The 15,468-nt window shown below is 41.1% G+C and overlaps 1 protein-coding gene across 1 annotated transcript in view; it reads left to right on the top strand.

The window, feature by feature from the left end:
* The window catches only part of USP54 (ubiquitin specific peptidase 54), a 52,321-nt gene that overhangs the window by 36,438 nt on the left and 415 nt on the right, over positions 1-15,468 (top strand). Inside the window, 10 exon segments of the mRNA XM_029087147.1 lie at positions 515-688; positions 3,730-3,849; positions 4,638-4,676; positions 5,005-5,197; positions 7,421-8,877; positions 11,212-11,330; positions 12,446-12,586; positions 14,101-14,287; positions 15,012-15,074; positions 15,275-15,468. The exon segment at positions 15,275-15,468 is cut by the window's right edge and continues 21 nt beyond it. Of these exon segments, the coding sequence (XP_028942980.1) occupies positions 515-688; positions 3,730-3,849; positions 4,638-4,676; positions 5,005-5,197; positions 7,421-8,877; positions 11,212-11,330; positions 12,446-12,586; positions 14,101-14,287; positions 15,012-15,074; positions 15,275-15,468 (2,687 nt within the window).

Here is a 15,468-nt window from a genome sequence, read left to right as displayed (position 1 = left end):
TGATATTGATATGCTTTATTTTCCTCCCATTTTCATCTGCTTATGCAGTTAGATGAAAAGCATCTCAGTTGGAATCCATTTTACTTACTAAAGCTAATGATCTGGCTAATTTGACATAGAATTATTTCCAAATTCTAAGCACAGTAAGAAGCCTCAAGACTTCAGCATCAGCTTAGGGTTCTCTCTTCCGGTGATCCTCTCTGTTCTGTTTGCTGTGTCTTGGCTCAATGAATCCAGCTGTGCTGCAGGGGACCTTGAAGCAATACTGCAGCATTTCTGCCAGTCACTGACACGGAGAAGGCAATTGGAAGCCAAATGGCTTGGGCAGGGTTTTAAAAGTGAAATTCAACAAAGCAAAATTCGTGATCTGCAATTCTGTGGTCTTTGCTTGGTCAGTCTGTTATTTTGTATTCTCCATTAATATTTCTTTGGCTTTTAAGGGATACTTTAAGAGATTTTACTATAAAAAAGTTTTTTAGTTTTGTGGTGGTTTCTTTAATTATTATTTTTGAAGGTGGGGAGATGTTTGTCCCTTTAAAGAGTGAACTGGATGAATTGCAAGAGGAGGTGGCAAGGAGAGCACGTGAACAAGAACTACGCAGAAAAAGAGAAAAAGAAATGGAGGCAGCGATGGGCTTTAATCCCCGTCCCAGCAGGTTCATGGATCTAGATGAACTGCAGAATCAGGGTAACTTTTTGAATGCAGTATATTTTGCAAGATTGTAGTGCTGAAGTTTTTTTAACTTTTGAACTTAATGTCCTATTGTAAGTCTCTCTCCTTTCTCTCCCCTTTCGTTACAATTTTGTAACTTCAGTTAGTGAAGAACATCAATTTCAAACCTGTAGGATGCAAAAAACCTGTGTTTAATATTTTGACCAAATTCCTTCTTCAGTGAGACAACAAAGTAATGTAGAGGTGTTTTTAGTATGTTTGCACCTTTCCATTTTTATGGTGATGTGCATCATTACTAGTATTGATATCTAGATTTAGCTATAAGGCTTCAGCCAACATCTTGGAATGAGCAAGGCTTTTTGTACCTTTCAGACTCCTCGGGTCCACCTGCAGCAAGCTTGTTCATTTAGGCCCTTGATTTGTTTCTTATTGTTTCTGGTAGCATCACTGCCCTAAGCAATTTCACTTGTTCCTGCTCTTGTGCTTTCCACTCTTTCTCCAGCTGTGCAGCCACAGCACAGGTATGGGAAAAAGTACTGTGGTAGGCTTAAGCTGGGTCTTATTGAAAAATCTGAGCTGGGTTTGGCTTACATATCTTTTCTAAGGAAAATGAGTTGGGGAAAAAAAAAAGCCAATACTAAGTTTGATTACCTTTTCCATGACTCCTCATGTTTCTGGCAGGGCATGGCAGCAGGTTTAACTGGAAGGATGGAACTGCAGCAGAGGGAACTTAGTGACAGGATTCAGCTGTAGTGCCTTTGTTTTAGCTCTAAATCTCCACCAGCCAGTAAGGGGAGTCAGAGAGAAGGTGTGATGAGTGCACTGACCCGGTCGAGAGTGAAACCTGAGGCTTGGTAAAGCATTTAACTGGGGGGGTTGTTGGTGGGTCAGCAGAGACAAGGAACATGTAGTGAACACCTAGGCTCTGCTCCCACAAATGCATGCATGATTGGGGCAAACCCACTGTGGCCCCCTCTGTTGCCAGGCCTCCTGGCATCCCCATGCTGCTTGCTCAAACCTGTAGTAGATAAGAGTTGAGGTGATGGTTTGCTGCTACAGGATAGAGGAGGAGGAGAGAGGTACCCCACAGCAGTGCCAGCTCTGGACACAGTACAGCCCATGCTCTGCAGCCTACAGCAATGCCAACTGCTCAGCAGCCAGAGTGTCACTGTACCAGTGGCAACTGAAAAATACTATCTCTGTGAGAATGTCTCACTATGGGAATATTTTTATAATTTTTGCTGACCATCAGTGAGCCACTTGGTTATTCTTTACAGTCCTGCTGTGACCTGCCAGTAACCAGGTGAAAAACTCTAATGTACCAGAGTAGAGAGATATGTTTTTTTAGTAGTACTTACTTTTGTGACATAAATGCTAATGACGTAAAAATTAAAAAGTAAACCTCTGTTGTTGAGCATGAGGGTATTGCCTTCTCTGCTTCTCCTGCTTGAAAGGAAATAGCATATTCTTCAAGATGTTACCCCTGTTTTATCTCTCATATTTGTTGGTAGAAGCAAAAATGGCTTAGCTTTTCACTGGTAAAAAGGAAGTAAACTAGAATAATGCTTAATCAAAAAAGACTCCATTAGAAAGTTTGAGGAGTTTACAGGCATTGTCTTGAGATTATCTGGGAAAGTTTTTGTTTATTGCTTTTAAGTCTTTCCCCACCCCAGTCAGAGATGTAATAGCTTAACAGTAACAGACTGCTTGACTGCCTGGAAGGCTTGCTTGTACACAGAACTCCAGAACACTTGTGACTCATTTTCCCCTCAAGTAAGCTGCTAAATTCATGCAAAGACAGCTAACTTTAGTGTACTGGCCTTGATTACAAGCCTCAGTAGCGTTGATTTTGAAACTGAATGTGCTGCTTGATTAACTCACTGCTCTAACAACTCTCCCTTCTCTCTGCAATACTTGCCTTTCATGTGAGTTCTTTGGGGTTTGTGATATAAGAGAGTTTGTGTTTGCATCTGTGCACGAGGGTGTTCGGGAGCAGGCCAGGCCATAGCTTATGTTATGCAAGTTGAGAAAACATAATTTATTGTTGGCTGGTAAAGATTTTTATATTCTCTACTACAGGGACAGAGACATTCAATTTAAAAAAACAAAACAAAAAACCCCCCCACCCCTAAACAAAACAAAAAATCAAGTTTTATTTTCTGTTTTACCCTGCCTAATTTGAATATGTACTACTGCATAATGCCTGATAGGTGATACCAGATTTTGGGGGGCATTTTTTCCTCTCAGAACTGGGTGTTCTGGTGCCAGGATGCAGCGTTTCATTTTTCTCTTTTATGTCCAAGGGTAATTTATCTTTCTCTTCTCCAACACAGTGTTCTGAATTGTTGCAAAATGAATTCTTGACAATTGTCCCTTTCTTCTTGGCTTCTTACATGTGTGTTTTTCCTCCTAAAGCTGCAAGACGATTGGGTTTTTTTATTCCATATGTCTCTTTCAGCAGTTGTATGCACTGAACACATGTTTGTAGAAGCATATTGTGCAGGCATTTACACTTGCACTGAAGTCTGAGTTTTGTTCTCCAAACATATCAGTTGTTTCAGTTTGTTTCTCTTTTGTATAGAAGTAATTGGATATCTGAAGAAGTGACAAGTGATTTTTGGCAGGCAACTTAATGTACAAGGAAAGACCTGACCTGCTATATTTCTTTTACTGATATATTTCGGTTTAGATTTAATTCTAAATTTAGATTAATTCCTACTTGACAGAAGTCATCTGAACTGACTCTGTGATATGTCTGTACCATCTTTTGTACTGATTCAGACTGTTGAAAATAATACAATCCAGTACAACTCTCTCAAGTAAACAAAATTTGAGGGAAAAAATCCGGTTCACGTTGTTTTACTGTGTGGATGTCAAGCATATTGGGCTGTTCAAGTTGTACTTCTGCTTAGGGAAGGTTAGACGGTGCTGTCTGGGATGTGTGCAGCCTTGGGAAGACTCCATATATGGAAGAATTTGTCAGTCACGAATGGGATGAGGGTAAGTGAGGGCTCTGCAATGAATGAAACCAAAATGAAGGGTGCTGCCCATTGCAGGGAGGAGTGATGGCTTTGAGAAGTCGATGCAGGAGGCAGACTCAATCTTTGAAGAGTCGCTGAATCAGGAGCAGAAGGGGGATTGTGCTGCAGCTTTGGCTCTCTGTAACGAAGCTATATGTAAGTAACTCTAACCGCCTGAGCTTTGTGCTTTTGACAGTTCACTAATATCGTAGAAAAAAGTCTGAAATGTTGAATCGTGTTAAATGGTCAGGTAGCAATATGGGGATCTGGGTGGTCTTTAGGAACGTGCAGGGAGAGAGAATCTTTCCTTTTCACAAGCATTCTCTTCTGGGGGTTTTAGCCCTGTTACTCTAAATCTCTGCTTTTTTCATGTTTGCATCCATTTTTGTTCTTTCCAGCGCTATGGCAGTAACAGCACTGGAGTGCTGATGTGCCCTTTTTGGTGCTAAATAGTGTGTTTTAGCAAGCACCTAGTAGGTAACTCCCCCGCCACTTGGTCCTCAGTTAATGATTTTTCACGATTCTCAGGCCAAATTACAAAGGACATTAAGCTCCCCTGTTTCTCATGGAGGGTATAACATAAGAAGAAAATGGTAGCCCACCCTTGAGTCCTCTGGATTAACAGAAATGAGCTATGGTGTATCTGACTTTCATGAAGAAAAAAGCATTAGGACATTGAAGTGCTTAAATGCATTGTGACCTTTGAGAATGTGTGCTATGTGATTTCATTTTATTTTTGGTCTTTTTTCCATTATGACTGGCTGGCTGTCTCACCCCATGCTCCCCTCTGTCTGTATAGAATGGCTGCAGACAGAGTGGGTAGCTCCTGTGCATTTGCATTTAGAAATTGGCTCATATGAACTACAGAATAAGGGGCACAGCATTACAGCTGTTGTGATAGCTCTGTTAGCTTCCACTCCAGCAAAGTATATGCTGAATCTCAAATCCCAGCTGGGTATTCTTGCACATAAAGGGAGTCCCAGGTATGGGCGATACAGGAGAAGGGTAGATGACAGAAAAAAGCATCAATATGGTAGGTTTGGAAAGAGCCTGTGTGAAGGGGATGAGAAGTTGGGCTAAAACATAGGTAATTTTTTTTTTTACTTTATTTTGGTTTAGTTTCAATTAACGTGTTTGGACACCTGGCTAAGCTGAATGTGCATTAATGGAAACAATAGCATCCTTGTGAACTCCTTGTGGCAGTTATTTGCATGGTCCATGTTTTATTTTCTTGCTGCATCTTTTTTTTTCTTTTTCAATTTTATTCCTTTTTTCTGTTTGTTTTCTGCTATGTTTTCTTTTGCATTTTAGCTAAACTAAGACTTGCCATGCATGATGCCAGCGCTAGCACTCACAGCAGAGCCCTAGTCGATAAGAAGCTGCAAATCAGTATCCGAAAAGCCCGGAGCCTCCAGGATCGCATGCAGCACCAACAGCCATCGCAGCCGCTGCCGCCGCCAACCTGCCACCCACCACAGGGCGGCACCATGGCCCAGTCTACAAGGTAGTGCAAGTGTGTCACCTAGACCCAGATCTGAGCTGCATCTGTGAGCAGTGCAGTCTGGAAAGAAATAGCGAATTACATATATTCCCCTGCACAGTCCATACCCTGCAGCGTTACTCCCTATTCCTTTCTTCTTTAGGTTAAATCCTATTGTAAGATGGTCAACTATCCCTTTTTTCCTCCCCCTAGTCTTTATAGAATAGTTCAATGTGCATGTGTTCAAATGTGATTTGTGACAGAGAATATTAGCAGAAATGCCTGTCAGCATTGATGATTTATGCACCAAGGAAAAGAACACCGGAGACAATAACCTGGCTAAAAAGGGAGCGTGTGTTAGGATTAAATGTGCAACTTTATAATCAGGAGCAGTTTCAGGACTCAGTCAGTAAAAGAGTGAATACAGTAAAAATCTTGCTATAATTGCTTTTATGTTGGGAAAAGCAACCAGTGTGTTTTAGTGCTCTGTAGTTTGAAAAGTGTCAAGTACACTGATCTTTTCTTTCTAGTCTACTTCTCCAGTGGTGTACTGGTACAACTCTTGGATCCAGATCCTGATCATGTTGCCTTGACTACTCTCCCTGATGCTGTCTCATTCTTCATTTTCTTTCTGTGCTTCCCAGCATCCTGTAGCCTGGCTTAGCAGCCCCTTCAGTGTCTATTCATGATTCTTTCTTCCGTACTGACTTTAACTATAGCATAATTAACTGTCTGCTGTAGCTGATCCTTTCTTCCTACCTTCTTTAGCATGCAGCTTAATCCTTCTTTCTTCCCATGCCATTCCCTCCTACCACTAGACCATCCCTATCCAATTTCTAGGCTGTTTCTTGAACTGTTATTTTTCTTCCCTCTCCCTTTCCTTACATGTTGTATTATCAGAAGCTTAGATGAAATCAGAGATGAGAATCCTTTTTCTTTTCCTTTTTTAAAAATGCCACATACAGCTATATACTAAAACTCAGTTAATTTGCACACCTGCCAGGCTATAGCTCATAATGTTCTTTTCTTTTCCTGCAGTAGCTGAATTATATGTAATGAGGACTGATCTTTCTGTCAATCAGGGATCTGTTATATCCTCTTTTACAGGCAGAGCCCCGGTTATGCATTTTGGCAGATTCTGAGAAAATGAAAGGAAGGAATTTCTGAACTAGTTTGTTATCTCTGAACTTGCTCACTGCTGCTTTGTGAAAAGAACGTTACTTTTGCAAAAAGTTATATCCAACCAAATGTTAATTTTGCAGCCACCTGAAAGAATCTATTCATAGCCAGAGTTCTGTGCTCTTGCTTTGATATAAATAACGTTGTAGACAGCGCAAAGTTTGTGATTACTCACAGACAAGGTCACTCGGCTACACATATCAACTAGGCCTTCCTGATAACTTTCATTGTATGCATCTGGAGGAGGAAACAAAGCAATGATGTTACAGTTTCCTTAAGTTCTCTGTTGGAGCTGTTTGTAGCCTGTCATTTTCTCACAGACACATGGACTTGATACTGTTTTTTTCTATCTGCATATTAGAATGCAGAAAAATGCAGGACGTGTATGACCCAAGGATATAATTGTCTTGCATTGGTACCTAAAAGAATACAAATTATTTTTTAGAAGCATACGTAGAATACAAATTGTCACAGAGTAATAGTTATATATTTAGCTTGAACTTTATTTAATGTCTTGGATAAATATCTCAAAGATCAGAATACAGAGGTGATATGAGAGAAATTTCAACCTTTTCCTTCCACTTGTCAAGTCAATCTTTGTGAAGTTTCCTGGAGAGAGGGGACCTTATGGAAATACTGTCAGTTCATGTTCAGATCATGAACATGTCCAAAGTATTTTCAAAAATAGATCTAAGATGTTAATGTTGGAAACAGTTGTTTTATTTTATATCAATGCTATTTTTATTATTCTTGCAGTTGTCCCTACCCCAGACGCTCAGTCTGTGGGTTAAAGTGCGTAGGGTGCTGTACTTTATAGAGAGCCTAGTTGTAGCAAAATACTCTTTAAAAGATTAAATTAATTCAGTAGATCAGTTACAGTAGGAAGTCAGAGTTATAAGCACAGGACTAACATGTATGTATCTACTGAATTAATGCAAGGTCTTCATTAGAATACAGGTAGCAAAGAAAAGTATTATTAGGTATATGTCGCCTAGTGCAAGTTCTGTACCCTAGGGATAAACATAAGCAATGACTACTGCTAATAATTTACCCTTCTGTGTGTTTTAGTGAACAGACTGGCCCGCTCCAAGTACTGCTGAGCCAGGAGGTACCACTGGAACCCAACAAAGAAGTGGAATTTGGGTCCAGTTCTTTCTTCCACCCACCTGCTTCCTGCCATGAATTGCACTCATCATTATATCCAGAGTCTTCCTCCTTGTCCCCTTCTGAAAGCAATCCATCCAACAGGATCTCTCCAAACTTCCAGTCTGCTTCTGCTGATTTTCATGACCAAGTTCCCTCTTTTCCCTGTAGGAAAGGGTTGTCAGAGAGGTCTGCAAGAACTGAGAATGATGCCCACCATAGTGTGGAATTTGCTGACACCACAGCCACAGGGCCAAAAGACTATAGGGAATGCTGCAGTAGCAGCAAGTTAGAAGAGGTTCATAACGTAACGCCTATTCTCACACCTCAGTACAAATCCAAGGCTAACACAGTAAACTCTGGGTCTTTGCCTACACTGTTTCCCTGTCCACATCCTCCACAAGCAGCATCTTCTGAAAAAGACAGCCATCACAGTCCTTGTTCCAAACTTGCAAGCTCTCCAGTGCGGCCCAGCATTGATTGTTTAGGGGCCTATCATGCAGTGACCCCTGCAACTTCATCCCCTACACGGCAGTGCTCCTTGGATCCTTTGCAGAAAACAAATAAGTACTCCAGAGCAAACAGCCATGAGATTTTACTGCCCTCACAGGATGAATATGGCACAGCAGAAGGTTGCAAATCTGAGGCTTTTAGTTCAAAGGGACATGTTCGCTCCTTGGCAGAGCAGTTTCAGAAAATGCATGCAGTCTCACAGAGAAAAGGTACTCATGAAAAAGGCTGGATTGCTGCGGTGTGTCAGGATGAGAAGTCTCCAAAGTTAACACAAAAATCTTTCATCAACCCTTCATCCTCTGATTACAGACAGCTAATCCATCAAAACCAAGAGAACAAAAATCAGCCTTCTGAAAAATTACACTCAGCTGTGGATATTAGGGACGGGGTGCTTTCTTTGGAGGGTTTTAGTGCCCAACATATTGCTTCTAAGAGTATTGGTTCTCACAGTGAAGAGCTGTGTAGAAGAGGTGGACAGAATATAGCAGACCCTGCACCCTACCTGGAAAGGCACTGTCATGATGGAGGAATGAAACAGGTGGATGATGGAGCTCCTAGTAGCATGGTTGCCTCTATGCCTGTGGACCGTTGGGTGGATAATGTTACTAGGTATTACAGTTCTCAGAAGGCTAATAAGAATACTGAATGGCTTCCTGTACCTGAGAGGAGTCCACCCCTTTCTGATCAGAGAGCAGTTGGAGATGACTTGAGCAGGATCCCAGTACATCTGCATCCACAGTGGAATCAAGACACAGAACAGGAGCTCTCAGAACTGGAATCCCTCTATCAGACTAGTCTGCAGGCATCTCAGGCCACTCGGCCTTTCTTGGGAGGACAGGACAGTGCTAGGTATCCATTTGACCAATCAGGTAAGAATGACACAGCGGTTTTTCTTGGTTTACCTGCCTATGTACTCCAATAGAGGTGAAGGTACATTTTCCAGTCAGTTTAGTTAAATGGGCCTGAATTTGTGCAGAGATGCAGAAAGATTGATGTTGTGGACTCTGAATACGTTCTAACTATATAGGTAGAGAAGCAGTGTGATAGCACTGCCTGGGGAGGCTGCAGAGTAGCTGTTGATCTTGGCAGATGAATAGCAACATCTGTTAAGAGTAACAGAAATAATTTATCCTGGTTTCAAGCAGGGAGCTAGCTGCTTAGGTCAGGCCGCTGAATTTTACTGTTTGAAAGTCCTGCATCACCTCTGGAATTTATTAAACTGTTTCAATGCCTGAAGTTAATGTTCTCCACATCTGTGAATTTTAACTGATTGTAATGTACTTGAGAATTTGTCTGTACCTAGTTGAGGAGAATAACTTCCAAAGTGTTTCCAGATCTATGAGAGTTGAACTTGTTTTGCTAAGGACTGTGTGCTTTAACTTCTGTAAAATTACTTGTGAAGGCAGCACTGGGGTACACAATCAGTGCTAAGATCCTTGAGACCTTGTGGATTAGTTGGTGCTGAAATAAAATGAACAGATTCTGTTGCTATTGGTGAGAACATCCAGCTGTTGTTGAAGACATTCAGTTACTGATGACAGCGGTCTGGTTCCACTTAAGCTGATCTAATCTCCTGCCTGAGATAGGGCAACCTTGATTCTCTTAGCACAAGTGAAGCAAATTTCTTTATAATCCGTGTCATAGCATTAGAACTACGAATTTTCTGGTTAAATACAAAACAGCCTGAAACTTGATGGGTGCCGAAGTGATATACGTATATGTGATATGTAGTGCAGTACATACACAAGACAGGTTTTCTCCTGCCCTGCACCCATGGAGGTGGAGCCCCCATCGTTCCTGACAAATCAAGCCTGGCTGTGTCTAGAGTCAATACTGCAGTAAACTCTTGAGGAGGTTTTTATTCCACAGCTCGAGTTTTCTATGAAACTCTCTTGTCTTGCAGTCCACTGGCAGACCAGGTGACACATCCAAAGGTTGCCATTTCCCATGTGTTGCCCTTTTGGTTTTCTCTCAGAGTTAGTCAAGATCTGACCTCTCAACTTTGCAGATATTCTCTTGCATGGGCTTGAATCAGAAGGTCTTATGTGTTTCTACTTAGCTTCCTGATTTTGGAAACTCTTTCTGGAAACGTAACAGGATAAAGCCCAGTTGCTTTAGTGTTAGCTGGAGCTTCAGAGTTCTACCATCAAATGCCCTGTTTCTCATGTGACGCTTTTCTTGCCTATTTTCCTACTACATATGTGAGGGATATGAAATACAGATACTATTCTAAAGTGAAGTTTGTGTTTGAGACCTTTACTTCTGGTTTGCTGTGACTTTTGGATGTTTCTTCCTAAGTTCTGCAAGTTCTGTATAAAAACAAAAAGTTTGAACCAGTGCATCTACTGTGATGAACTGGATGAAAATCACCTGAGTTGGGTCTAGGACAGCTCTTTCTCACTTTTAACTTGGATTACCTATTCATTTGCAAATAGTGTTTAAGCTTCCTGCCCCATATCAACTGGTTTTGTCAGAACTTTGCATTCAGAATCATGGTAAAAATGCCTGTTTCATTACTGGAGCTTTACAACAGAGATTAAAGCAAAGACCTGATCCTCCAAGTGCCACCTTAATGTAGAAAATGTGTTGTTACCAGCACATCACCTTTCTTCCTTTATAAAGAGATTCCTTGTGATCATTTTTGTTAGGCCATTGAGATCTGCCTGTCTATTCCATGAGAAATTTTAGGACTATAAATGGTAGGTGGGGATCACACTGAAGTGAAGTAACTGCAGCAATCTTAGTTAAAAATAGCATTTTTAACTGTTTAAGTAGCACAACAAGTGGCTGACAAATGGTAGCATTAGGTGAGAACAAGCAGGTGTGTGGGGAACTTAAAGCTGGTTAGTCTTGTTTATGCCAAGTAACTTTAGGTAACTTGCTCCTAGTAGCTGATTTTTTTGTCCCTTAAGGCTCCTTAAGCTATCTCACCTCTGTATCAAACAAGTGCTGGCGTGCAGTTAAATAATTTAAGTCTTAAATAGTTCAATTAAGTGTTCCCCAGAAGCCTGCAAAAGGGCAAGTGAAGCAGGCCTTGAGTATCCTGGTAGCCTGTCTCCCTGTGAAGTGTTGGGAGTTAGCGTATGTATTAATGTTCAGAGGATCTCTGACTTCTCATTCTGTGTTCTGTCTTTGCTGGAGTCAGGAATGTGCCATAACGTGCAATCAAGCGCTGAATTTAACCGTAGCGTTTTCCTTCTCAGTCTCTGCGAGCCTGAATGTGAGCAAGCTGCATGCTACAGCTGGCATGGGTCTCTCGAAAACCCCAACAGCAGAGATCGAGCGCAGTCTGTGTGGATCCGCTGTCTCTTCTGTCTCCAAGGTGACATGTTACTTAAGATGTGCTAGATGTGCAAGTGAAAGAATTTACAATGAGAGAAGTGGAATGTATTATGAAAAAGGTACTGGGGTCACTGATATTAATGTTAGAGGGAATCCTAAGTGCAGTCTAGCTCAGGATTAATTAGCTAAAAAATGAATGACTTATGCTACATGCAGCTTGCATGCCATCAAATTATCTAAATTCTGACTTTGAGGAACATATCACTGAAAACTTAAGATCCAGTCTCTTTGAACATGTCGACATGAGCTGCATTGCATCACGACTTAAGGTAACTGCTTCTTGATGTTACTGCTTGCAGGGGCACAGACTTTTTTTTTTTTAAACTATGTCCCCACATATTTTGAAAGTGGAGGATAATGTGGTATTTGCTACAGTTGGCAGTTGGTCCCCTTAGAGTGGGAGAAGATGCTTTTTCTTCTTTTTTTCTGGAGAGAAACTGTTTAAATAACTGACAGTTACATATCAGTGCCTGTCCATGAAAACATACAAGTATATTTTGAAGGGGAAACTACATTTCCTATAGTACATCCATGCTCATTGAAGGGTGCTTAAATGGTCTTGCTTATATAGAACAGAGGAAAGGAAAGAAGGAATAAACATTTCCCTTGCTAACATAAGATTAATAAGCTTCTAGCACTCATCAAATAATCTAGAATTTTTTTTGGTTATGAGAAGGCTGTAGTACTTTATCATAGGATGGCTGTCAGCTGCAGCCATGATTATCTCCTCAGGGGCAGTGATGCCTGTAGCAGCAATCTGTTCTTTAGGTAGATTCATCCCAGTAGAGACTTTTTGTCCTGGCTTTAGATGTTTATAAAAGAATAAATCTCATTCAACAAATCAATCAGTGTATACTTACTAAAGAAAGAAAAACTACACTGTAAGGACTAGTATTTTTAATCACCAGATACAAACAAACCCATTTACTTTAAGTTTTCAAGGTAGTACCTCAGTGAAGGATTTCAGAAAAGAAAAGGTCATCAAGTTTCATTGACCTGTAGTCTGTTAGGTTTATGTTGTTCTCTTACCTATAATTATTTTACAAAATTGATATTATGGAGAGCCTTTTCTGAAATATATGGTATTGTCTGCAGGTCACGTATACCAGAGAACATAGCAGGGAACCAGAAGAGGAGGAAATGTACAGTGCAGAGAATTTCCGTCGCATTGCTCGCAGTCTCAGTGGGACAGTCGTCTCAAACAGAGAAGAGACCTTGGTCTCTTCTCACAGTTTTGTAAGTAGAATGATGTGCAGCTTTCCAAAGAGCCATCATCTGTGTGTAGGGTTGCCATTTTCTCTGTCTGCATTTAGTAGTTAACAAATAAGACAGCAGACAACTGACTAATAAGCCATGATTAAAGCTTGTCTGTGTGAATTTTTGTTCTCTTTTTGGAAGAGCGAGCTTTTATTTAAGTAACAAAGCCATCTTCTTCAGCAGTCATTGCAGAGTAGTACCTGCTGCAGCTGGTAGATATTACTTGCCAGTATACGAAGACGTCCAGTGTAAACATTAGTATAAACATTTTTTTCAGTTGACTTAGAGTATTTTCAAGAAAGATTTTAATACACCTGTGATTTTAAAAAGAAACCACTAACCATGTGAAAGTTTCTGCTCTCCTGTGGGTATATTCAGCAAGTAGCATTTTTAGACAGCAAAAGTAAGCATAAAGGGGAGACAATGCAAGACTTGGTACATAACCTGCAACCAGTTAGTAACTAAAAATAGGGATTTTTTTTTTTCTTCCCTTTATTATCACTGTTAAGTAGTTTTAGGTGCAGGTTAAAACTGCCAGTGAGGAGAACAGTAACTTATTGTTGTTGGTGTTTAGTATCATAGCCAGATATAATGTAAAGGTTTGGCTTGGATTGAATTTTTTGTGAACTGTGCTTAAGTTTTGTTTTGAAACCAACTGCATAGTAAGTGTGGAAGAGTCTCAGTTGCAAAGTCAGTTATTTAAACGGGTTGGTCTGGTTCTATGTTTCTGCTGTGTACCATAAGCTAAGAATGTGCCAACTTCTGAATGTTTGCTCTTCAACATGCTTTAGTTGAGGGCTTTAACATGTCCTGAGAGGTGCTGGCAGAAGCAATTAAAAGCCTGTAGCTGTTAACACCCCCCTCTCTGCTGAAGGTTTTTATCCTCACAGCAGAAGCAGCCAGTAGGATGGCTGGCTGTCACCACTCTTCAAGTTGGTCAGTGGGCTCAAGTCTGTGATGCTTTGTTACCACGCAGTTCAGCCATCTCTGCTTTGGGGTAGGCAACTTCTAATAGGGGGCAGATTCTAATGATACAGCACTGGTAAATACTTCAGCTGCAACAGGTAAATCTGTTGTCTGGAATAAGAGCTTTCAGTAAAGACTGCCAGAGAATAGGAGGGAAGGATCAGCAATACTGTTCTTTGTTTCATGGTTTGTGTAGCATGTCAGTTCCAGTGCTGACTGGCCTGCTATCCTTCTGTGGATTCAGTTTGTGAACCAAAATTCCATGAGTGGTTTGTGTTTGTTTTGGCTTTTTCTCCTTGATATATTTCCAGTCAAATGATCCTCCTAAGTAGCTCACCACTGCAGTAAGAGCCTTACTGGATTTATGCAGTTTTTATTTGTATTTCTTTTTCGTATATAGATGCATGTTTCTGTTCCGGTGACTCATTCCTTTCCTTGGATCAACACCATCTTTGCTTGATTCAACCCAACTCTGTGTTTACTCATCATTTTATGTTCTTTTCTTCTCCTTTCTCATTTTATAAAAGGAAGCACCAAATACGAGGAAAATGCCAGTGGACACCAGCCACCGTTCTTCCAGCTCCACTTCCCTTCCTTTCCCCCATGATCCTCCTGTGTTTCCCTTTGATCCCCAGCACAACCCAAACCAGGTGCAGCACCTACCCCATGATGTACTGATGCCCAGCATGGTGGGCAAGGCACGTAAACTGTCAGGTAATCACAGGACTTTTCATCCTCCTTCGTGATCAGAAATACTGCTGAAATACAGCTCTTCAGATCTTGTCTTTCATAATGATGTTTCATCATCTGCCTGAATTCCTCCAGAAATGTGGAAGGATGAATCATGTTCTTCTCTGCTCTTTTGAGTTGTTCTGTTATTCTGTGCTAAGCAGACATAACAAAAGGGAATTATCTTTATGGAAACATTATGATGACTTTATATAAAATCATATTCATATTTTTGTGAGGTATTTTCTTTAGTGTAAAAGTAGCAGTAAGACCCACCAGCTTGTTGTCATATATGAGAGTTACTTCCACAAGCTACTCATTCCAGAAAATCACACATGTAATTTTGCCAATAGAAATAACTAATTCCTGCATGAGAATTATTTGCCCTGTGACAGCCATCAAAACCAGCTTGATCTCCCAGCCTTGAATTATTTTGTTGGGCTCCTCTGTGATGACACAAGGGCTATTAAAGAGAGAGTCTGAAGCCTGTGACAGCAGCTGTGGTAGGATAAGGAGGAAATGCAGTGAGGAAAGTGAATGCTAGAAAGGTTGCAGGTAGCTTTTATTCAGAATTGCATGTCAACTAGTAACTGGATGTACTAGTGATTTTGTTTTTCTTCTGTCACCTGTTGGCCACAGCTGAAAGTTCTAAGAGGATGAAACAAAAATGTAACTAAGGAAATGTTTGTTTGTTTTTTTTTTTCCCCAGGAGATCAGAAAAACATCATCCAGAAACTTTTGGTTGTGCCTGACAGGGGTGAAGCTTTCCAAGGTGAAGACTACCCAGGTGTGGCACTGAGTTATGGGAGCCTCCCTTGTGTACCCAAAGGCACCCTCTGCCAGGGGCAAAAGCCTCTTGTTAATCTGCATTTAGGAGGTGGAGCATCAAGTGTCTCTGGCTGTTGGCTGAACACGAGCTACGCTGCCAGGCAAAACTTTTGGTTGTGCCTGACAGGGGTGAAGCTTTCCAAGGTGAAGACTACCCAGGTGTGGCACTGAGTTATGGGAGCCTCCCTTGTGTACCCAAAGGCACCCTCTGCCAGGGGCAAAAGCCTCTTGTTAATCTGCATTTAGGAGGTGGAGCATCAAGTGTCTCTGGCTGTTGGCTGAACACGAGCTACGCTGCCAGGCAAACAGCCACATTACCGGATAAACGAACGACGCTC

This window comes from Antrostomus carolinensis, unplaced genomic scaffold, assembly GCF_000700745.2.
Source record: "Antrostomus carolinensis isolate BGI_N321 unplaced genomic scaffold, ASM70074v2 scaffold16120, whole genome shotgun sequence".
NCBI lineage: Eukaryota > Metazoa > Chordata > Aves > Caprimulgiformes > Caprimulgidae > Antrostomus > Antrostomus carolinensis.
Note: the sequence above shows the minus strand (reverse complement) of the source record. Positions and strands in the feature narration are given on the sequence as shown.